The 24,261-nt window shown below is 38.5% G+C and overlaps 1 protein-coding gene across 33 annotated transcripts in view; it reads right to left on the reverse strand.

Annotated features, from left to right (window-relative positions):
* The window catches only part of EPB41L2 (erythrocyte membrane protein band 4.1 like 2), a 211,015-nt gene that overhangs the window by 29,566 nt on the left and 157,188 nt on the right, over window positions 1-24,261 (reverse strand). For 8 of the 33 annotated variants that reach the window (XM_024996998.2, XM_024996997.2, XM_024996995.2 and 5 more), the window contains exons 11-12: window positions 19,986-20,158; window positions 14,734-14,906 (exon numbers count right to left, since the gene is read on the reverse strand). In XM_024996998.2, coding sequence (XP_024852766.1) covers window positions 14,734-14,906; window positions 19,986-20,158 — 346 coding nt within the window. Of the gene's footprint in view, window positions 1-122; window positions 177-2,155; window positions 2,321-6,424; window positions 6,527-7,862; window positions 8,010-9,916; window positions 9,980-10,237; window positions 10,274-11,603; window positions 12,880-14,733; window positions 14,907-19,985; window positions 20,159-24,261 lie in introns of those variants that run through there. The other 25 variants (XM_010808556.4, XM_015472856.3, XM_010808565.4 and 22 more) reach the window with 12 other exon arrangements.

The following is a 24,261-nucleotide window of genomic DNA, read 5'->3' on the forward strand; positions in this document are numbered from 1 at the left end:
TCATGTCATGGAGAAAAGCAAAGATGATGATGATGATGGCGGACTGAAAGGGAAGCGGGGGGGGAAACGTGAGCAGGATTGGAAACGTCGAGCAATGGTGTTAACATGGTAAAGGGGAGAACCTTAACAGCATCAGTGGCTCCGGCGCAAGGCCCTTCGGACTCAGGAGCACGTCTCTGCGGAACAAAAAGCAACCGAGGACACAAAATCAATAAAGGTTTACCTCGACACCCACCAAGACAAACATCTGACACTGCAAAGCAGAGCAGCAAGAATCAACAGCTATAAAAACCTTTTGTTCAAGGTCACGTGAAGGACAATCCAGACAAATGCAAGAAGCTTAGGGAAGGAAACAAAAACACAAAAATAGCCAGCATCCTCCCAAAGAAATGAAATGCTTTTATTATACTTAGATCTATAAGCTCCTTCCTGTTGAAAAGGTGTGGGGGAGGGGTGGGGGTGGGGAATGGAATTATACCAAAGCTTACTCATTATTTTAAAGTTTATATGTTAAGACTTTTAAAATCTACTGACAGCTTGATTTTAATCAGACTTAAGGAAAAAACAAACAAACAAACACCACAGCATGGCCTGAACACGATTCCTAAATGAATTATCAATAAGATGATATTTTTATATTTTGCTGGCTTATTTAAAAGTCAGTTTTAATTGGCAAAATTATAGTTGGTCTCAGATAGTTATTAACACAAAAGTGTTGCCATTTCAGAAATGGTTATTAGCATCCCAAACTGTGTTATAGATTAGCAAAAAGGGATATTATAACATTAGGGTGGGTGTCAGTGATGGCTCCAAGTGTTTTCGCTTAGAATTTAGCTCCTCCATGTGAAAATTGAAATGAACCAAGTTTATTATTTGAGATGCTCATTGCTGACCCCCTGCAGATATCTACTTTGGGGGTGTAAATTTACTTTCGCTAAGTACAGCACCTAAATGTTCATATAAATGCTTGAAGATCATATACATTAGAAATATAACTTGCTATACTACAGAATTGATAATCAGGGTAGAAATTTCTTTAAAAGCAATCTGTTTTTAAAGATTAAAATTTTCCTTATTTTTTGAAAAGGCTAATTTATACTGATAACAAATAATTCCTAGCCAAGTTTTTGGCATTCCAGTAGCACTAATGCTTTGTGCTCTGACTTTACAAATTCAGCTAGAGACAGTAGCCCTACTTATTTAGAAAGGTACCTCAGTGCTGAATGAAGAGCACTGCACCTCTGAACCCTCTGGGCAGAAACAACCACACTGTGAAGCTGCCAAGACACTAACTGGACTGGAGCTGCTTCCTACAGTAAATAACACAAGCTCATGTTTATCTGCTCCAGCAACATGGAAAACCATGAGCAATATATCCTAAAAGGTTACCTATCAACATATACTCACAGACCATCTTTGACCTGCACTGTTATTCTTACATGTATGGTAAGGGAACATTTTCAAAGCTCAACATTAATACCATGTAAATCATGTCACTGACAGAAAAGCTGAGGTTTCGCATGTTAAACTGGAAACCTCTAAATAGACTTTGCTACTTAGGCAACATTCAACTGTAACTCCTTACAAACTTCTTTATAAATAAAGATATCCAGTGATCAGAACATTTCTAAAGGAGATATTTCACTATTATTACTTTTATTACTGAACCTCAAATGGCCAGATGGATTCTGCCCAAGTTCAGGGAATCCCTTAGGGGTCATTCCCCCCAAAATCAAAATTGACTATGGCAAGCACTTCAATTTTTTCCCTATGAGCAGAATTTTTAAAATAATAAGCCATCTGAAGATGTTTAAAAGACATTTTGGCTTTGAAAACTTCTGCAAAAAATGCTTTAGCTTCTACGTGGTTGAGGGTTTCCCTCCACATAACACCCCAGACTCTGTACCTTTGTGACTGGTTTAAATGATTCTCTCAATTTAGGCAGAATGGAGAGGGGAGAATAGAAAGCAAGAGAAACATCCAATCGGTATCTTTTCCTCGTGTTCAAATTCACTCATTATTTCTTGAATGTTTCTCCCAGGAAGAGTTAATTTCACCAATGAAAGCACTGGAGGAAAGGGTTCCTTAATACTGAAAAAATAAAAATCACTCTTAAATGTGACTTTTAAAAAATGGGAAACAAATCAAAATGCACCTCAGGCAACCGTGAGAAGGGCGAGGAAAGCTTTTCAGAAGGTGCATTAGAGTTCACAACAGTGCCCTCTGCTGTCCAAGTGGTGGCTGAGCTGAAGGAGGCCTTCATGCTATCAGAAAAGCCCTTTTCACTAAACAAAATGGATGTTATCTCCTCTTCTAGGCTCTGGAGAGGTCAGAAAAGGAAGAGCAAAGAATTAGCAATGAGTCAGAACGGACAGCGGTGACCTATTGAAAGAAAGGGAAGGTTAGGCAAGAAAGAATCACAGAGCAGCATACATTGAAAGAAAGGCGAGGATTCTAAAGATGCTGCAGCAGGCATCTGTGGCCATTTGCCTGAATGCTGGCTTTCCACCCTGTTTGAGGGTTGTTCATAGCGCTAACCTTCAGAAATGCACTAAACTCTCTGGTTTCTCACTGAAACTTTATCACAAGCTGAGCATGACTGACCCACCTGCCCATCAAACGCTACTTCATATAATCTTGAGGGAGCTTCTGGGCATGGGCCTTTCTGAATATAACAGCCTCTTCCAGGGCCCCTCTACTTGCTACACTTATTTCAGTGGTAGACCTTATGTCCCTAACCCCTGCCTCCAACGCTCTTAACTAGGCACTCTGGGCCTTGCCAATTCTGTCATCACTCTGAGGTCCACTCCACGCTCTGTGTATGGCCTTCACGAACTATTTCAGCTCCTATGATCTCTCCCTTCCCTATACCTCTTTGTCCATACCACAAGCACTGTGATAGTAACCCATTGAAGTTCCCTCAGATATGCTAGATATGCTATGGAATAAAGAAACAGTGTCTCTTTTTCTTTCAGTAAGAAATGGGTAAAGGAAAAAATTCGAAACAGGAAGACAAACCTCAGAGGGTAAACACTAAGCAATGTGAAAAAAATCTGTCTCTGAAAAGCTACTAAGGTGAATTTAATCTTCGCCTTTCTAGCCCTTAAATGATGGTCCCTAATCTGCCTGAGGGTACAACAGGGAAGCTGGGGGCTATCTCAGATATTACACCTAGAATACCAATGGTAAGGAATTATCAGGTAGCTCCCTCTCACGTTAGATGTGTGCAATAATATGTCCTAACAAACCCCACAGCTCAGAGATCAGAGACGAATGAATGAATGAATGAATGGCACTCTGGGGTGCTTCGTGGGACAGTGCCCTAACCGGGATGAGTGGTAGCTACAAGGAGATGCGGAGCATGCTAAATTGCTTCAGAGATGAGGAGAGCAAGGTGCATAAGCAATTACAATAGTCAGGAGAGAAAAAAGCTTCTGGACAATTTCAGCTGAATTAACAGTCTCCATAATTATATCATCCCTAGGGTCAGATAGGTGGAGATGGTGTCCTACTAGATAAAAGATCACTGGGGAATTTAAATAAGTATCATGCATCTAAGTATTCAGTAAAATATCTCCAAAAGTACCTTAAAACTAGTCTATGTAATCTCTACTAGACTCTTGAGAGAAATATTATACAAGTTCAAAGAAAGTGAAGTCATTCAGTCATTTCTGACTCTTTGCAACCCCATGGGCTGTATAGCCTGCCAGGCTGCTCCATCCATGGGATTTTCCAGGCAAGAATACTGGAGTGGGTTACATTTCCTTCTCCAGGGCATCTTCCCGACCCAGGGATCAAACCTGGGTCTCCTCCACTGCAGACAGGCTCTTTACTGTCTGGGCCACCAGGGAAACCCTATACAAGTTTAAGTATGTCATAATTCTCACAATATATAAGAGAATATATTTATACCAAAAAATTAATAATATTTAATAATAATAATTAGCCTATATGTATGTATGCCTGTCGCTCAGTCATGTCCACTCTTTGTAACCCCATGGACTGAAGCCCACCAGACTCCTCTGTCCATGGAATTCTTCAGGCAAGAAGACTGGAGTGGGCTGCCATTCCCTTCTCCAGGGGATCTTCCTGACCCAGGGATTGAACCTGGGTCTAACTGCATTGTAGGCATCTTTACCATCTGAGCTGCCAGGGAAGCCCCAATTTGCCTATTAAAGACTAAGTAATTTGATTTCAAATTTTCTGCCCTATTCTCAAAATCATTCATAATATACTGAAGTCATTTTGAAAGTTTGATGTATTGATTTCTAAACAAGAAACAATTATTTTTTTTAATCTATAAAACCCCTTATAGACATTTGGAAATCTGGAGAAAGTATACATATGTATAACTTTTATTTTGCATTTTATTAAGGACTGCAATTTAAAGAAAATCAAGAAACTCTGAAAAATTAAGTAGCAAAATGAAGTTGGAAGAAAGACAGCAATTTAAAAGATACTCTGTTAAAAGTCAAAATACTCCAGTAGACTTACTTAACTTTCAACTAATAGTAATGATGTGTTGAGGAGTGGGAGAGGAAGTACATTGTAAGTGGTCAAAAAATGTTTATTGGGTGAATGGATGATTGCAGTTACAACAACCCATACATGTGTCAAATAAGTGCATATTTTCTATCATGTGCTACAGAGGAGAAGAGTAAGAAAAAAGCAATAACTTCAATTGCAGATAAACCATTTAGGAGTTTAAGAGTGGGTGAATTCCAGATGTAAATTTCACATGACCATTTTAATGTTAACTTCTACAATAATGGATAGTTTTCACTGTACACGGTTTATATTGTACACTCCTAAATGATGACATCCAGAAAACATAATGTTAAACATCTTTACCAAAATCCCAAAGTTTCCTACTGTAAGGACATCACTTTAAATTGATCAAATGATGTCATCTGACTCACTTCTCAGGAGGATACATTTTCAAAACTATATAATATTTCAAAGCATTATGATATTAAAATAATAATTTGATACAGAGTCTGATTTGCTTTAGATTTCAAACTAATCTTTCAAGTATATAAAGATGCTACTTGGTTTAACTTTATGATGTTATCTTTCACATCTGTGGTGTTCCAAAAATATTTCATCTCACCTAGACCTCAAATCCTTTTAGCGCAAAGCTTCATCTTCTGCTTATTCTGCCTCCTCCACCACCCCAGTGTACGTTCTGATGAGTAATACTCTCTACTGATTAACAAAATCAGATGAGGTGGGAGGGAAACACATTCTCCTTATTCCAATCTGTGCTCTCATTCACATCCCCTATAATCCATTCCTCATTCAGTACCAGAGGGATTTTCGTCAGACACGTGGGATTATATCACTACTCAGCTTCAAGCTCTCCAATGGCTTCCCCTCACTCACTCCTGTAACAATTCCAAATTGTTACTATGCTCTTAAAGATCCTGCCAAGATCTGGGGTCTGACCTCTATGACTCTTCTAAGACCTTGTCATTTGGTCTTTCAGTCCTTTAAAGAAATTCCTGTCTTGGGGCTGTTGCATCTGCTCTTCCTTACACATGGAAGAAACTTCACATGTCCACCTTCTTTTTCATCATTAAGGCCTCAAACTCAAATGTTATCTCTTCACATGCCTTCTCAATTCTCGTATAATGTATAATAAGTATTTCATCTCCCTAATACTTCTTTGTACCCCAAATTTTCCAGTCACTAATTTGCATGTCTGCTATCTCCCACACTAGACTCTAGGCATTCTAGTCCCAACAAACAGCAGGTTGATCAGCTGGCTAAACAAACTCAGAGGAATAAGAGTGGAAAAGCAACAGAAAGCTAACTTCTCTAGAAATGCCAGATACTTCATATATGCAGGAGCACAAAGAGATCTGAGGGGCTGCTTGTCTGCACCAAAATCTTTTGCCCCATTAAAAATGGGTCTACCTAGGGCTGATTCTTGTTGATGTATAACAGAAAACCACAAAATTCTGTAAAGCAATTTTCCTTCAATTAAAAATTTTTTTTTAAATCTTAAAAATAAAAATTCAAAAGGATTCCAAATGTAGTAAAACAGTAATCTAAGTCACACACAGTTTGTTATTTTAACACCACCACAGTGTGCCTTCTGCAAACAGTGCATTTTCATGAAATCATGGTTTCCCAACTGCCAGACACATGCATTGAAATTAGGGGTCACTTATCACCTAAATTGGTTGAGATGTCTGCATTTCAAATTGTGGAGTTTCAAATCAAGTCCTTCTGCAATATGGTGATTCTCATCTAATAATCCCATGTTTCTATCTTACATGGAGTTACCTTTTCAAGCACTCAAAAATTATTTTTAAAAATTCATGTTGATACACAAGGGAAAAGACGTATCTCATGGCTGCGGACAGAAATCAAGGAAAAGAGGGAAAAAGCAAGAGTAGATCCAAGGATGCAAGGTGAACACCTTGTCTGCCTCCTGGGTCTTTTCTTCAACTGTCCGTGCTGCCACCATCTGATGCTTCTCCTTCATGGATAAAATATCCTTGAAAAGATGGTCTCCTTTGCTCTATTGTTTTAAACAATAGACATAATCAACAAATAAGACAAACACGTTACACCTACAGCAACACAAACATAAAATGGCGGTGTGGGTCAGCGAAACAAACCAGACGAAGCGGCACATAAAAGGGGGACCCAGTCTCAGCACACCGTCAGTTTCCCCAGAACACACAACACTCTAGGGTTGATTCTGGAATATGGACATTAATATCTTCAGAAAAGCTGAAAACAAGAACGTAAAAGTAGTACAACTTCAGAAGATGCCGCTATGGTGTTTTAAATCTTAATATTGTCAAAAATCTTTGCGGTTTACCGGTTTTTCTTTTGCTCGTCTGCTTTAAAGAGATTTGTCCCTTCCACTGTCACACAGAAATTTAAAGCAAATAACAGCTTTGCTTTTTAAGAAAAGGGTGAATAAACAAGCATGAGAATAGCGAATTCAAATGCCTACAATTTGGCAATATTCAAAGTCAGACTAGATGATGAATTTAAGGAGAAGAGAGGGGTGAAAGGAAAAGGAGAGAAACTGTTGGGTAACATCTGAACATACTTTTAAAACTGTGTATTAAACATAGGATGATCACGATTTCCTCAAGCAAAACAGATGAGGTGATGAAGTTCTTGGTTGACAAAAGGAGAGACTTTGGAGCATCAGAAAAGAACAGATGCAGACGCAAATGAAGAAACATTTTAAGAATGTATTTTAAGGGCAATGCTTATGTTGGTGGCGGAGAGAAATAAACCATGGAAAGAAAAAGGATGAGTTTGGAAAGACGGGTGAAAATATTTTTAAAACATTAATCTGGATTTTATTACTAAGAAGTTTCAATATAAGTTATATAATTAACATTTTGCCAGTTTTCAACAGAGCTCAGCAGTCTTCAAAGCTAAATTTAACTCTTTATCCTCACAGTAATAACCTTAAACCATTCTAAATATGGTCTACATTACTACATCCCTTTAATTACTAATTCTTTAATTATTAAACAAACTCTTACTTCAGACGTCAATAATTTAAAAACTTATTAAATACAGTATACATTGGTTTTTAAGTCACTTGATGTAACAGCTCATTACTACCAATTTACTCGAGTAAAATAGTGAAATTATTTTGAAGGTAGTTGAAAAGTGTTTTGAAACTCATACAATTTACCCAAGAACTATGTCAATAAGTATTACACGCTGTTAATAAATATTTAGTATTTAAAAAATTGTTAGCAGTTACATTTTAAAAACGGGAATATTTTCTAACTTCTCATAAGAATCAACATAACAGATTAACAACCTAAGTTTTATGAACAGCTGGAGTGAGACATACAGCCAACAAATAGCTAGTCACATACCCCTTGTGTCTGTAGGGACAGAGGTGTGATACGTCGTTTTTCCCATTCATTAGGGCGTGGTTCAGGTGTGGATTCCATAAAATTGCGCTTGAGTTCACTAATGCTAGCCTGGTGTTTCAGTATTTCCTCCTGGGCCTTATCCAGGTCCTAGCAGTATGTAACGTAATAAAAGGGGGAAAATCCAAAAGGAAGAAAAAAAAAAAAAAAAAAACCCAATAGGATAAAAATAAAAAATGAAACCAAAAATAAGACAAAGCAAACTTATGATTAAAAAAACATAATAAAGCAAGAAAAATGCCAAGTCTCAAAAGCCATATCACCACCTACAAATATGAGTTTGTCCAAATTTGAAAATTAAAGCCAATGTGTAATTTTTTTATGATTCACGCCTTAAAGGGTTCTGATTTCTTTGTTCAGAGTTGTTTAAGAAATCATGAAGAGGAGGCCATGGAACTCAACATGGCTAATAAACCTTCTTTCTCATAGTTACATTTAAAAGGCATTTTGTTCCTGCAAATTCACCTTTCAGATTTGGGCTACTACTAGAGTTGCATTCTGTGAATATAATGAAGAAAGTAAAATTAGAGAAAGGTGGACTCAGAGCATATTGGGCCTCATGGGAAATCCGGTCCAGGATCATATAAAAAGAGGAGGGAATGGTGGTGGGGGAAAAAACAGTTGACTTTTTTCAGGAAATTCCAGCAATGGTTTTTAATCCTTATAGAATAAACATAACAGCTGCCAGAAGCTGCTTCTATTTGGTCTTTCTCTAAAATAAATGAACGTCATCTTGGTTTCACGTCCTTGCCAAGCATAAATGTGGGACCCAGCCACCCACATATCAAATGGTCCTTAAAAGAAGATGTGAGAAAAACTACCAGGTCAATTTTCATTGAAATAGGCCCTGACAAATGTTGCTTGTGGGGTTTTTTTTTAGATTGGTCCTGATAAATGGTATTTGTAGGAATAAAAGGTAGTATTCAAAAAAGTTTTAACTGAACTTTAAGTGCTTTCTTACATTTCAAAAATCATAGGGCCACCTGTAGATTATAGCTTTCAATTACACTACTCCTTGAGAAATAGGTCATGCATCTGAGTAAATGAAATATTCCATATGCATGCACAAGCATAGTACGGATAGCTCATCTAGGAGCTTCTATTGCCATCTGCAAAAACTCAGGAAAATCTAAAAATCTTTGCATGGCATGGAAAAATGACTGTGGCTTGAGATCAGGCACATTTCTTGCATTTGTTCAAAGCGCTGTTATGTATTATTCTTTACAGCATTTTAGTAAGTTATGCAAAAATACATCTCCAACAGTTATTAAAGCTGGCCAAAGCAACCCAACAGATTAGTCAAATTACTGAGGACCGGAGTTTTCCACTGAATACATTGCTATATCCTATCCTAAAAGAAGGGGGAAAAAGAAACAAAAAACCATTCTCGTGTGACATGGGGAATACATTTCACCTTCCTAATTGGGCAGCTAGGCTTCTTTTTCCTCTTTTCTTTCTCACTTTATTTCACTGCTTCTCTCTTTTTAATCAAAACAATCCCATTAATTAGCATCTTCTCAAAAGGAAGATTTTTAAGTGGACCACATTCCTAATTGCAGGGATTTTGGTACTTCTTCACTTTACCAAAAAAAAAAAAACACGGACACCTATCTAGGGCCAAATGAATTAATGCCAGATTGACAAATATTTTTTGCAGTTTAATATATATTAAGGATGGATCATGTCCATTAGGAGAAAACAGGTTTACTTGCAGAACCTTAAGATTAACGAATAAAAACTTTATTCATTTGATTACACAGAATCTTTTCTTTTTTTCCCAGTTGTCACTTTGAGAACTTCTCATAGACATATTGCTACCTAAGCCACTTTAATAGAACAAAGTCAGAATGCTAACATGCACTCCCACGTTGAATTTTCCCCATGCATTTCGTGCACCGTGCTTGAAAGCTGCCAGCCAGCCAGCCTGTGCGTGACCCCCCGTCCACAGCAGCCTGGGCAGCCATTCGGACAGAGTTGTTTTCTTAAATTATACAAACCTCCAACATTAAATTGCTATGTCTGACATAAATATTATCTCCTTCTACTCTCAAGGAATTTTTCTGTGAAATTAAATCACACATAGGGAGGGAGGGGGAAGGCAAATAAACATAAGTGTATCAATCAGCAAGCACCAGAAATGACCCAGAGTTGGACAGTCTAAGACATTAAAATAAAAGAGAAATAAAAATCTTAAGAACCTAAAGCCACAATGAGCAAAAGTCACAAATAAATCCTAAATGTGCACCACCCCACCCCCGTGCAATCATAATGGCAGGCAGCAACTACCAGGAATTTAATTTGGGGGGAACAGTATCCACCTCCTCCAGCTGTGTTTCGTCCTCTTCCATCTTCGCCTGAAGTCACCCAGCAAGCGGCCAGAGAGAAGGAGAGTATTATTGGAAACGCTATCACCGGTGCAAGGAAGCTGTATTTGAACTTAAAATGGTGAACCAGCATTACCAACCTTTATTGTCTGGCCCTCAGAAGATGCAGAATATTAAGCCACTTTGGTCTTTCTTCACCTACAATGTTGTACAAATGATGGAAATGGTCCTTTGCAAAGGTGGAATAGAGAAGGGAAGCTTCACTCTTTCTCAGTCACCAGATATGTGTTGCTTTTTAATATGTTTTGACTCAGGAATGAAAATATGAGAGTGTAAAAATGGCATAATTCAGTCTGTTCTAACCTGAAATATTTAAGTCAACTGGCTGTGAGGGCAAAGTGTAATGATGCAAATTTTAGCTTTCACTTTCTATCAGGGACAAATGTTCACCCTACATAGATTTCTTTCCTTGGGGAGGAACCGGTTTATTTTGCTACTTTCATTTAAAATGGTGGAGAGTAAAAACTATTCTTGAGTTTTATAGTCACTTTTCTGTCATAAAATTTTTCAAACAAGCATATTTATTCCTAGTTGGACAATTCTCAGTTATCTAATGATCCAAAGAATAAATCTGTGTATTTGAAACTAACAGAAACACTGATGACTACTGACTCATGGAAGGGAAGAGCGTAAAAGAAAAATATTGATTCAGATACCAAAGGAAAATAGTTTAACTTTCACATCTTGATTTAGAGCAGGATCATATACATTATTTTTCTTCTTTACTGTGCTTTTTTTTTTTTTTAACCATTCAAGCATTTTTGAGAGGTAAACCGGGAACTCAGAGTATCTTTTGATCAAGAGGGAAAAACAGAATACAACCGCTCAACAATTTGTTAAGAATAATCTTCTAATTCCTTGGTCAACATTTTTCTAAAATGTCAATCTTTGGCATCCCTTGGGTAACCTTTAGGAATCATGGATTCTCCCCCTATGCTTAATTATCTTCACATTTTTCCTTAGGTTTGCTCTAAATTTTGTGATTTATTCTATGTAGGAATAGTACCTACAGGATATGGGACCCTAGGTCCCCAGACCACATTTAGCAAAACAATAAAAAAAAAAAAACTACTGCACATGTGAGCACAGCTTAGTACTGCAGAGGTAGCCTTATAAGGGGCAGAAATCCTCAAACCAGATACTTAATGTTAAATAAAAGGACACTAAGAGGTCTCACCCAACCTTAGGGCTAGAGAGTCTAAATTTTCAAAATGCTGAGGTTCATTTTTCATAAGTATTTTTTAAAGATAACAGAAGAGTATCTTCCTTAAAAATACCTGACAGTGACTCCCAGATATGATTTTGAGTAAAAAAAAAAAAAAAAGTAAAAGAAAATAAACTACATGCACTTCATATCTGGGTCCCAAATGCTATAATAATAGGGAGACAAAGAGGTTCTGAGATTAGACCTACACACACATCAGGAGTAACTGTCACAGGTGCATTCTCCTAAGTGAAGAACAAGCTTGGCTTTCTAACAGTGAAATAGTAACACTAAGGAATTCTACTAATATATATCAATCAGTTATGTCCACTGTATTCGAAATTCTATACCAAAATAAAGTTTCCGTCCTAAAGGAACAGCATTCACATGTATGTGCAAAATGGATAGACCAAATCAGACTATTAAGGGCAATGGAGGGCCCCCTCTCCTTTTTTTGTGGCCTAGTATGGTTCAGATATTTATTTTAAAAACCTATAACTTTGCACTCAACGTAGACTGTGTGGACCTAGTCAATGAATATCAGTGAGGGGAAACGCTTAATTACACTTATTTCTCATGCACTAAAGCTGTGTGTGTGTATGAAAGTGTGCAGATCATACTGTTTTGAGGGCAACCCATGATGAGATTTATGCGCATGTTTACACTCTACATTAGGAAGGGTATTAGATGAAGTGGAGCTTTGTTGCCTGCACAGATTTAAAGCTTATGGAGGACAGCCAGTAACTGCTTCCTCTTCCTCTGTTTTGTCACTCAAGTCACAGTCATAAGCAACAGTCAGGGAGGCAGCTTTCGCCTCCAGATAGCAGAGGCATAGAGCCAGAGGAAGGGAAAAGGTGAGAGAAAAAGGCACTGACTGAGAAGCAGAGAGAAGGAGCCCAAAGATGAGGATGAGAGAGGGGAAGAACGAAGGGGAGGTGATGGGAACGTAATGCCGGACATCTGCGGGCAGGAAGGAGACCCAGACCTTGGGGAGGCTGGGGAAGGCAAGGTACCCATTGTCACTGAGGAGCGAGGGGAAGCGAGGCACAAGGCACCTGCAGAAACTGAAAGAGAAGGACCCACACTCGGAATCCGTGTGGTCAGCCTCTTTTAGAGGCTTCTCGGGTGCAGGGGGGCAGTCAGGCTCAGGAGGGGCTTCAAGAGGACCCAAGCCAGGATCACAGGGCCCCTGCTCTGACGTCTCGCCTGTGGAAAGGCACTCTAAGCTGTCCAGAGTGATACGATCGGCCTCCCCAAAGGGGTCTTCCTCTGAAATGTCAGAAAGGAAGTCCATTTCAGGGACTGGCAATAGGTTTGGGGAAAGAGATGAAGCACAGTGGATGAGTGGTGAAGGTGGGCACAAGGAAATAGGCTGTTCTCAAAAGCAAACCCATGGTTGAATGTGAAGTTACACAGCAGATACAATCAAAGGAGAACCAAAGGTAAAAGAAAGAAAGAGGAGAGAAGAAGAAAGTTAGTGAAAACTTTTACTCAGAAGTAACGACTGTATTAACAGTATCATTAGAAAATTAATTAAATGATCCGTTTCTAAAAGAGGAAAACTGGACTACTTTCATCACATACAACTTAACAGGTATAGCCTGATTCAATTAGTATTTCCTGACTGGTTGCAAATGGATCCTATGAAACTCAGATAGCATTATTTTTAAACCTGGTTGCTGCCAAACATGGAAAGTATCAGTGAAAAGGCACACTGAGTCATTTGCCAAAAACAGGCAGAACTTCCCTTGGAATTTAAGAGAACTTTTCTTTTGTATCATATTAACTATGCAGAATGGAATAGAGGCTTCCCGTGATGCTGAGCTCTCCCGTTTCTGATGGAAGTAGCCACTCTACTGGGTACACTGGTAGCGTGTTGGTGGTGTTCAGTCGCTAAGTCGTGTCTGACTCATTGAGACTCCGCAGACTGCAGCACGCCAGGCTTTCCTGCCCTTCACTATCTCCCGGAGTTTGCTAAAACTCATGTCCGTTGAGTCGGTGATGCCATCCAACCATCTCATCCTCTGTCACCCCCTTCTCCTCCTGCCTTCCATCTTCCCCAGCATCAGGGTCTTTTCCAATGAGTTGGTAGCATAATCATAAACTCTCCTGACAACTATTCAGTTATTGATGGATGTTGTTTGATATGATATCTGTTATTTTTAGTAAATTTTTAATCAAATCCTTTGTAGAATATGATAGTTAAAGATTTTTTAACAAAGCAATGAAAAGGATTTCATGGCTCGCTCTGCCTGAGGCACTTGTTCCTGCCGCATAAGGCAGGGCCCCCATGGTGCCTGAGCCCTTCTCTCCGCTGGGGTTGGGAGCTATCACTGCAGGAATTCCCGGGACCCTGGCAGATATCTCTTCTAGCAGGTTCTTTATAAATTCATGTTACACATCTTTAACATTTTCAATGTTAAAAGTTTTAAAACATTATAAATTTTCAAAGTTAAATTTCTGGAAATATTATAAACCCACAGGATGATTTTATTTCTTTTTCATGTTTACTTCCAATGTTACCTATTCTAAAGTTTCTCTGTGGGATATGGAAAAGAGATCTGAAGGACTCAAAGCCACTTCAGATCAACTTCTAAGTGACTATACTTACACTTGCCCATGGTAATATAAAATAACCCAAACAAGTCTGAAAACACAATACAGGTTACTTCTCCATCCATTATGGCACGTACACCAAATAAGACCGAAAGCCACACACCATCTTCTCACATAGTATTCACAAAACAATTACTTTTTGCTTGAGAATTTCTTCTTCAGTAACAGACTATTAATGAAAAACCATAAAGACCATCTTTCTTCATTTCAAAATATTCAAGTCAATATCATAATAAAATTACCAAGACATAGGCTACATCTTAAAATTTACTTGAAACAAATCAAATATGAATTTCAAATCATAGCTTTTATAATTGGGGGGCTTAATGAAATAGGATGATTATAAAGATGGACAAAAGGTCAATAAATTACTTACTTGGATTAAAGTAATTTATGTTGAAATATTTTGCTTTGAACAACAACCAGAAAAAGGTTAGTGACTCAGTCTAAAACAGCAAGAGTCTACACACATATGAAAGGCGGAAATTTTTATCAACAGAGAAATACAATGACTGGTTTTAAATGATACTTGAGTTCTGAAACAAATGCAATAGACAGCCTCTGATCTAAGTACACATTTAAAACCATATATTCCACTAATTCACCATACCTTTCCTTCAATGAGCGGCATATGCGGGACTTTAGCTGGGCTTCTCAGGTCCCTTCTGCCATCACCATCTTGTACCACGGCAGTGCTCACAACTCCAGGGCCTGGTGCTGAAACCTCCCCAGCAGGGCCAGGAAAATCCTTCATAAGACTTTGGTCCACAGCATCAATCGGAGCTAGTGACGAGTGATTATAGGGATCACGTTAGGATGTTTAAACAAGAAAATGTTATGAAAACCTCCCTTTCTAGATAAATAGGCAGCTTACAGACAATTAATAGAAACCAGAAGATTCTTTGATCATGAAAATAACAAATCAAATAAACTCACGATTATACTTAAAAAAAAACAAAACTCTGAATTGTAACCCATTAAGTCTCTCAAGTCACAGATATCTGAAGGAGAGATACTGATCGTGGAATTGGCCAGTAGGAGGAGCTCTAAGACCAGATGAAACACCAGAGTCAGGGAAGCACAGCAGAATTACAATGTGAGCAGTACTTCAGTTCTCTGGGGTTTCTTTAATCTTGCCTGCACTTATTTCTGAATCTATCAATTGCAACAAATAATTACCTAGTTATTAAAATGGTTTGCTTTAATAAGTTTTAATAATTCCTCCATAAAGGAACCTTTAATTAGAACACTAGTCAAAATTGTGCCAAGACAGGAAAGGTAGATTTTAGAGAATTAACTTCTGTATTTATGTTTACTGTTTTTTATTTTTCTAACCTCCCTCCTGAATGCCTCGACTTGACCTGCAGCAAGCCTAATACATAGAAACCTTCTGCCTTAGCAAATCTGGCCTTTTGGGTCCCTTCATCTATCATACAGATGGGCAGGAACATGTACCGTGTTGACATTTCTGTCATATGCCAGAGCAACCCAAGATGGCCTCAGATCTCAACAAGGCCAAGTGAGCAGCAACTGGCAAAAGCCTCTATCTTTAGATTCTCCCCCAAAGAGTGGGACAACCACTGCAGTCATTTCACCTGCATAAAAAGCATCTTCCTGACACAGTATGGTTGGCTCTGGTCCCAGGCTCCCAGGGAAGCACAATAAAGACAGGCCTTTAGGCTGCAAGCTCTTGAAGGGCAGAAATGTGTGTGACCCACCATACTGAACTTGGGCAACCTCTAGACCCCTAATTCATGTGTTACAAGAAGCCTCTTAATCCATACCCCTCACACACCCTGTCCAAACTTCCTTCTTTTCTAGTCTCACCGTTCACCAAATTACTGAAGTCAGAAACCTGGAAGTCTTTTCCTTTACCCCTCAACAATCAGTATGTCCAACAGAATCCTCATATGTATTTCTAAACATGGCAAATTTCCTTCCACCTCTATTTTACCATTCAGGTACCTTTTAAGAGTTTCATGGATTTAAACACTCATACTTTGGAAAGCCTGCACCAAATCCAATTAAACATTAAAACAAATTCACATCATACATAAAGTATAATTATTTTCTAGAGTTTTTTTTTTTTGAACTTTTAAAAAATTTTAATAATTCTTCCTTGAAAAGTATATGGCTTGAGTTTTTAGCTTTAACTTAAGATTATGGTCCCTAAGCACTCATTATGCATACTCAGAAACTTACTGCAAAATGAGAAAATCTGACCTAGAAATGGTTTTAAATATAATGATATCAAATTTTAATGAATATCAAATTTAAAGTTACATAATTAAGTTGGCAAGATGTTCACACTGCATACTTTTATTAAACAGTTACTGATTTCAGTTTGCTATTAACTTTTGTCAGGTCTTACACCTTTGTAGAACCCTGAGATTATAAGCCCAAGGAGCTGAACCTACAGTGCCAAATGGCTAATTGGTCTACCACCATCTGAGACAAAACCACCATGACTCTCACCAGGACTATGCCTAACCAGTTGGCCTCAACTTCTTCCCTCATCCTCTCCAATTGTTCTAGACACGGCATTAATCAAGTGACTGTTGTTTTTTTTTTTTTTAGAACAGCACTGTACACTTCATGGCGTGCCAAATAGATGGGGAAACAATGGAAACAGTGAGAGACTTTTATTTTCTTGGGCTCCAAAGTCACTACAGATAGGGACTTCAGCCATGAATTTCAAAGATGCTTGCTCCTTGGAAGAAAAGCTATGACCAACCTAGACAGTATTAAAAAGCAGAGATGTTACTTTGCTGACAAAGGTCCCTCTAGTCAAAGCTATGGTTTTTCCAGTAGTCATGTATGGATGTGAGAGTTGGACCATAAAGAAACCTGAGCACCGAAGAACTGAACTGTGGTGTTGGAGAAGACTCTTGAGAGTCCCTTGCACTGCAAGGAGATTCAACCAGTCCGTCCTAAAGGAAATTAGTCCTGAATATTCATTGGAAGGACTGATGCTGAAGTTGAAACTCCAATACTTTTGATGTGAAGAACTGACTCATTGGAGAAGACCCTGATGCTGGGAATGATTGAAGGCAGGAAGAGAAGGGGATGACAGAGGCTGAGCTGGTTGGATGGCATCACCGACTCAGTGGACATGAGTTTGAGTAGTAAGCTCAGGGAGTTGGTGATGGACAGGGATCCTGGCGTGCTGTAGTCCATGGGGTCGCAAAGAGTTGGATACAACTGAGTGACTGAACTGACCTGTAAACATGTGCTGGCACAAGTGTGTACACATGTGTACATATGAACACATACAGTCTTCAGTGCTTCCCTAAAATAAAAACCACATTCCCCACAATAGCCTGCAAGCTCCTGTGTGATCTGTTCCCAGCCTACCTCTCCCCATCACTAATCAGCTCTGACTACATTTGCCTTCCTTCTGTTCCTGGAATGTATCAAGCTGTCCCCAAACTTATGACCTTCAGACTTGCTACTACTACTAGTGCTACCTGGAATCTGTATCTCCTGTTCTACTCTTTCTCATCCCTTAAGTCTCAACCCAAATGGTTCTTCCTCAGACAGACCTTACCCAGTCTGTAATGTCCTTGATTACACTTTCCACTTTCGGGAAATCACGAGTTCCCTGTTCTCACATGCATCCTGGGTGTTAGCACTCTCAATGACTGATTTGTCTCATTTCAGGTTTTATTGTGCAATCCTGGAATCTCACTGTTCTAAAATAGCTATCTAGGTTGATTTTTATTTGATATTTTATCTTTAGATATCACATAGAAAGTAAAAATCAATGTAATCACTAGTAAATTTAATTTTTCAATCCTTAAATTGAAGAATATTTATATATCTAAATAGTCTGTTTAAAAACAGAAAAAAGAAACTACAATACATGTAAACAACAACAACAAAAAAAGGTATATTGATGGTGTGGTGGGGAAAATAAAGCTCAGTACCAGGTTACAGCCTAGCTTTGCTCTGAAGGGGGAAAAAAAAGAACATAAGCCCTCACCAAATAGTTCCCTAGCTGTCTGGTCATGTATTGGCATGAAAAGCCTCCTATTTTTCACAATAACACAATAATCCTTTTGATGACTTGCCCATCTGATGAATTACAGTGTCCAAAACACAAAAGGAAAAATAATGGATTACTGTGCCATGTTTGTTGCTTTTACTTGTGAAAATCATTGTTTTCAGATACAGACCCACTATAACCCACTGCGGTAACTGCCCATACAAGACGGTGGGTTTCCTCGAGCACAGTTTATATACCTCCAAGAAAAGGCACTGCTTTACTGCTCTTTTTAAACTCTAAAAACTCACAACATATGAGTTATAAAAACCTCATAGTTCGAAAACAAAGGCTGAAACAGACAGTGTTACAGAAAGAGGAATGATTTCTCTCAAGGCATGAAATAACACTGATCGCATTTATTCAGCACTTGTATAAATTCACTGTGGCAAGGGGCAAGGCTTGTGAAATATTTACACAAGCGGGCACATTCTTCGGATTTACTTGGAAAAAAGTGCTCAGTTGTTGATGAACTGAAAGATACTCTTAACAACTATCATACAGCAATAATTCATTAAATGTAAATCACTACATTTGGGGATGTGGACATTTATTCAAACCACAATTTATGATCCCATTGCACATTTTTTCTGTGGCCTCATAAATTGTATGAAAGATTCTCCAGAAAATTCAGTAACTATATATACCAAAATGTCCACCAACAAATATTATTAACTATCTCTGTGTGTCTGCCCAGATCTATTTCCTAAGTTTATTCCAGGAAAAATAGATCTAAGGCAATGAATGTCAATCCTTCACTAATGAGAGAAGATTTTTTATCTATTAGCATATCCAGCCTGCTTTAGCTAATTATATGAAACATAAGCCGTTCGAGTTTGTATTTCAGAATGATTAACAGCAATATTAATAACAATGAAAAATAGGTTCTTACTGATAAACAGCAGTAAAATAGAACTTATCCAGTTCAACATTAAAGGATCTTTTGCATATATGTTTTGAGATTAAGCAACCAAAAAATGTTGGGAAACTACTTTTGGTAGAAAAGCATCCACACCACTTACTTGCTAGTAGGTAGAAAGGAAAACATTTTTTTAAATATCTTAAAAAAAATAACCTCAGCTCTTTTATAGAAAACCTGCTATTAACCCAAAATTAGGGTAATAAGATATACATATATATATATGTAAAATGAAGGGAAGCAACATCAATTTATTTCCATGTGTAATTTATTTAAAAACTACAAATATGTAGCTAATTAGAATTCAAATAGAAAAAATGTATACAAATTTATAAATGTCTCTCCTGGGGTGTAAGAATAGATGAATACATATTTCCTTTCTTGTTGTTAGAACACTGTCCTTCAACTAATCCTTGAAGCTGTGAATGGTTTCCTATATGCTAGAATGTCTGTTAAGCTTTAATAAGAGTTTTTAAACCTAAAATTGTGATGATGCAATGAAGTTTTGCATTCCTTTGAATAAAGGGTCTATATATATTGCTGCTGCGGCTCCAAAAACCCAAGTTTGCCATTAATTAATAAGTTCAAGAAATCAAATCACATAAAATACATCACAATTAAGAAGTCTGTCCAACATCTCATCAAAAACTCTAACATCTGTGTGTTTTGACAGTGCCAAGAAAATTTAGGTTCAGAACGACAACTTCAAAACACTATAAAATGATTTTCAAGTAAGTGTAATTAATAGTATTTTATTTACTCACGGAAAAAAAATATCTAGAGGCTATCCCTCTAGGTATTTCTAGGGGTCTTGTTAATAACTAGTTCAATATTTTCTAATCCCACTGGATTAGAAAAAGACGACTGGAATCCAGAATCCTAATACAATAAATGTGTTTACCTCCATCTAGACTCCTGGAGACCCGTTTACTAGAAGTGCGTTCGAAGTGTGGCGCCGGCCGGTCAATCAGGCTGCTGGCCTGGCGGGTCTGCGCCTGTGTACGGCCACTGTAGCGGAATTTGGACCCTAAGGTCAAGAACTTGGCCTTTGGTGGCTGCTCTGGAGACACAAGCCTATGAAGGTGGGGGAAGGGGAACAAAATTAGACTTCGTGGATGTTTTTTAACTTTGAAACTATATAATATCTCACTTCATTACGTATGATTATTTGGTCCAAAAACGCTGCTTACACTAATAAAAGTGAACACTGTTTATAAACCCTCCTATATACAGAGCTTTATGATCATGATAAGATGAATAACTCCTCATTCATATATTCATGAGTAATATGTTTTCCTCAACCTGAGCAAAAACGCAGCTGTTCTTTGTGTGTACCAAAGGTTATTTATTTGTATTAACTTAAATCATTTATATAAACACATATGCCTGAATTCTTGCTCCTAGCCTTAAGTGCCAAGCAGCAATCCATTACCATTAGCAATTCTTAATATTTATGTCTATTTCTCTGGGAAAGAACATTAACTCAAGAATCTGTTCCATCAAGTGATGCTCTCGCATGAAGTACACAGCAGATCTGCAGAGATGACTAACACCCTTTATTGGCAGCGCGACTGTACTGCTTAAACCCCGGGTCTGTAATGAATGAGGTAAAACTTTACTGATGTCAAGTACTTCCAGACTTATGTGAAAACACATTTTTAGTAAATGAGCCAATCTTGTCTGGTATACAACCGAAATGATCTTGCTTTCACTGCCTGATCAAAAGCTGTCAAAGCATTTTAACAAAACAGATAATCCCAGAGCTCTCAGAGAATGTATTAAATAAGAAGACTTCAGTTGACAGTTTCAGAATATGGAGAACTCCACCAAAACTTTTCTTATTATTCTCCAGAGAAGCGTGATTTCTTAAAGGGTTCTTTACCATATCAAGTATGTCAGGCATTTCTGCTCAATTTTTAGAAATCTTGTGCTTAACAAGCAATGAAGAGAGATTCAAGTCTAGGGTAAAGCCACATATAGTAATTCAAGAGGTGGCTTCCCATCGATTCAGAATTCTCAATCGTATTAACCCAGAAATACTATGAGTTAGAATGAAACTGATGAAAAAAGAACTGATACATTCTTGGCTTGAGTCTTGTCGTGGAGGGTGGCAGAAGTGTTTCTTGAGAACATCCATTTTATGCCAACAGATCTTCAAAGGAGACACAGATGATACTGCTGAGAAAGCAAAATCTGAAGACATCGGTGCCTTAAACTATACTTTGGAAAAAGCTCTATATCCTTAAATTAGAAAGCCAGAATGTTAAGACATTTAGACAGGAAATGAACTCTTATCTGTGCTCTCTATTCTCTTTCTCTACATGGAAGAAGCTGAGGCTCTGAAAGTCTAAACCAACCATGAGGACCAGAGGCAAGGTGAGAAAGGCAGTCATTCACCATGCACTGCCTTCTGATTGCCTGAATATGGTAGGTTTCCCTACCTTGCAATCCACCTATGGTCAAAGAACGCTATGTAAGAAAGCAGTTATGTATAGAGAAAAAGTGTCATTGACAAGCTCATCGGTGCAGTAATTAACAAATGCTCATTCTCCTTGAAAAACAAGTTGACTAAATCGCATTTATTTTCATCATCTATTCATGAAGTATGCTCTGTAGGTACTGAGAGACCAGTACCTACAAAAAAAGAGACATTTCTAAAAAATATCTCAAATAAGAAATATGCATTGATGACCCCAAAGGAAATACACCCTGCTCCACAAAAATTGTTAAACTAAAGACAACCAATGCTGGAGAGAATGTGAAAAAGCCAGGACCCCTCCATACTGTTGGTAGAAATACAAAATGGTGCAGAAGCTGTGTAAGACAGTTGGGAGGCTCCTTAAAAAATTAAAAATAGAAATATCACATGATTCATCAATCCCACACATGGGTATTTTTCTAAAAGAACTGAAATCAGGATCTCAAAGAGGTATGAGCATTCCCATATTCAATATAGCAATGGTCACAATAATTAAGATGTGGAAACAACCTAACCATCCATTGATAAGTAAACGGATAAAGGAATTACAGGATACACATAAAATGGAACACTGCTGCTGCTGCTGCTGCTGCTGCTAAGTCGCTTCAGTCGTGTCTGACTCTGTGCGACCCCATAGACGGCAGCCCACCAGGCTCCCCCGTCCCTGGGATTCTCCAGGCAAGAACACTGGAGTGGGTTGCCATTTCCTTCTCCAATGCATGAAAGTGAAAAGTGGAAGTGAAGTCACGCAGTCGTGTACGACTCTTCACGACCCCATGGACTGCAGCCTACCAGGCTCCTCCGTCCATGGGATTTTCAAAGCAAGAGTACTGGAGTGGAGTGCCATTGCCTTCTCCGAAAATGGAACACTATTCATCCTTTAAAAAAAAAAAGAAGGAAAGTCTGCAATATGTGACAATAGGGATAGATCTTGAGAAAATTATGCTAAGGTGAAACAAGCCAGACACAGAAGACAAGTACTACACAATTCTGCCTATATGGGGTATCCAAAACAGTCATATTCACAGACTCAAATACTTAAATGGTGGTTCCCAGGGGGTGGGAGAGGGGGCAATGGGGAGTTGTTAATCACTGGGGAAAAACTTTCAACTAAAGAGGATAACATTTGCTCAGTCATGTCCAACTCTTTGCAACTCCATGAACTATACAGTCCATGGAATTCTCCAGGCCAGAATACTAGAGTGGGTAGCCTATCCTTCTCCAGTGGATTGTCCGGACCCAGGAATCGAACCAGGGTCTCCTGCATTGCAAGTGAATTCTTTAACAGCTGAGTTATAAGGGAAGCCCCATTGTACCTACAGTCAGTAATAATACTTAAAATGTGTTAAGCGACCCTGCCACTATAAAATAAAATTATTTTAAAAGGAGAAAAAAAGACTAGAGGCAAAGAGGAGGGTGAGACTGGACTATCTGGCAGCCTCTGCAGGTTCTCCTCTGCTAACTGTAATTCAACCACAGGCCACATCTTCCCAGAATGAGCAGCTCCATTTGAGCATTTTCTCTTATGTCCAGTTTGCAAAAAATATAAATTCAAGAAATATAAGAAAAATATTTTAAATCTAAGAAATATAAGATATAAGTCATAATGCAAAAGGGGGAAAGTCATTAACCAGAGGATAAAAGGGCTTTCTTGCCCAACTAACTGACAGTTGTGACCACATACGCAAAGTATTAGCTTACAGACTAATTTCCTGATCACAAAGAAATCTTTAAGCAATTAAGCTACAATTAAACAGAAACAGAAATCAAAACAAAACAAAACAAAAAAGGGTTGAACACAAGCATTTATGAGTTTTCTCCAAAAGAATTTTTTGGTGACTTAAGTCAGTGGTAATGTGACTCCTCTGAAATGAGTGTATTAGAGCAGTCTTGAAAGTAGATAAACAGCACACTATGCTACCAAACTAAGAATAATGATAAGAGTGACAAACATTATTACATACCAGAAACAGTTCTAAGTTTGTTTCATGCGGGCTATATATACTCTCAAGGCAGAGGAATGACTCCTCTTCCTTGAGACAAGAGAAGAAAGGGGAGAGGGAAATGATGCTTAGTTAAACACAAAAAGAGAAGATCATGAAACCAAGAACACTCATGACCCACAGTGTCTACTATCAGCATACCCCATGATGGAGGGCATCTGAGCAGTGGGGCAGGGGGCCGAAGAAGACCATGCACATTTGTGATGGTGGCCCTGAGGATCCAGCCAATGTAGGCAACAGTCGCTCTGCAATAGCATCAATCCACAGGGCTGTGCAAGTGCGTCTATGAGAATAGTTATGCTACTGAAGGGACTGTGTGGCAGCACAGGAATAGAAATGATGAGATCAGGACACAGGATTAACCCAGAGCCAGGAGACTAGAGGCTGATGTGCAACAATGACCGGGGCTAAGGGGGCTAGAACACTCCTGACAAACTAGCAAAGGGGCAGGTCCAGAGCTGGTTTCGTTGGGGAAGAAGTGAAAGCAGAGGGAGCTGGTAAGAGCAATTAAGTGAAACCTACTAAGGTGAGTGACAGCGGAAGAACAGCCAAGGCGGGAGGGTAGAAGGAAGGGCAACTGGAGTTTTGGACCATGGCAGAAGATCAGCCCCAAGCCATGAGGAGCACGGCCAGGTGACAGAAACAGACACACGAATGGGGAGCCCGCAGAACCTAAGGTGCGGCTGTGTCTGCCG

Source organism: Bos taurus, chromosome 9 (assembly GCF_002263795.3).
Source record: "Bos taurus isolate L1 Dominette 01449 registration number 42190680 breed Hereford chromosome 9, ARS-UCD2.0, whole genome shotgun sequence".
Lineage (NCBI taxonomy): Eukaryota > Metazoa > Chordata > Mammalia > Artiodactyla > Bovidae > Bos > Bos taurus.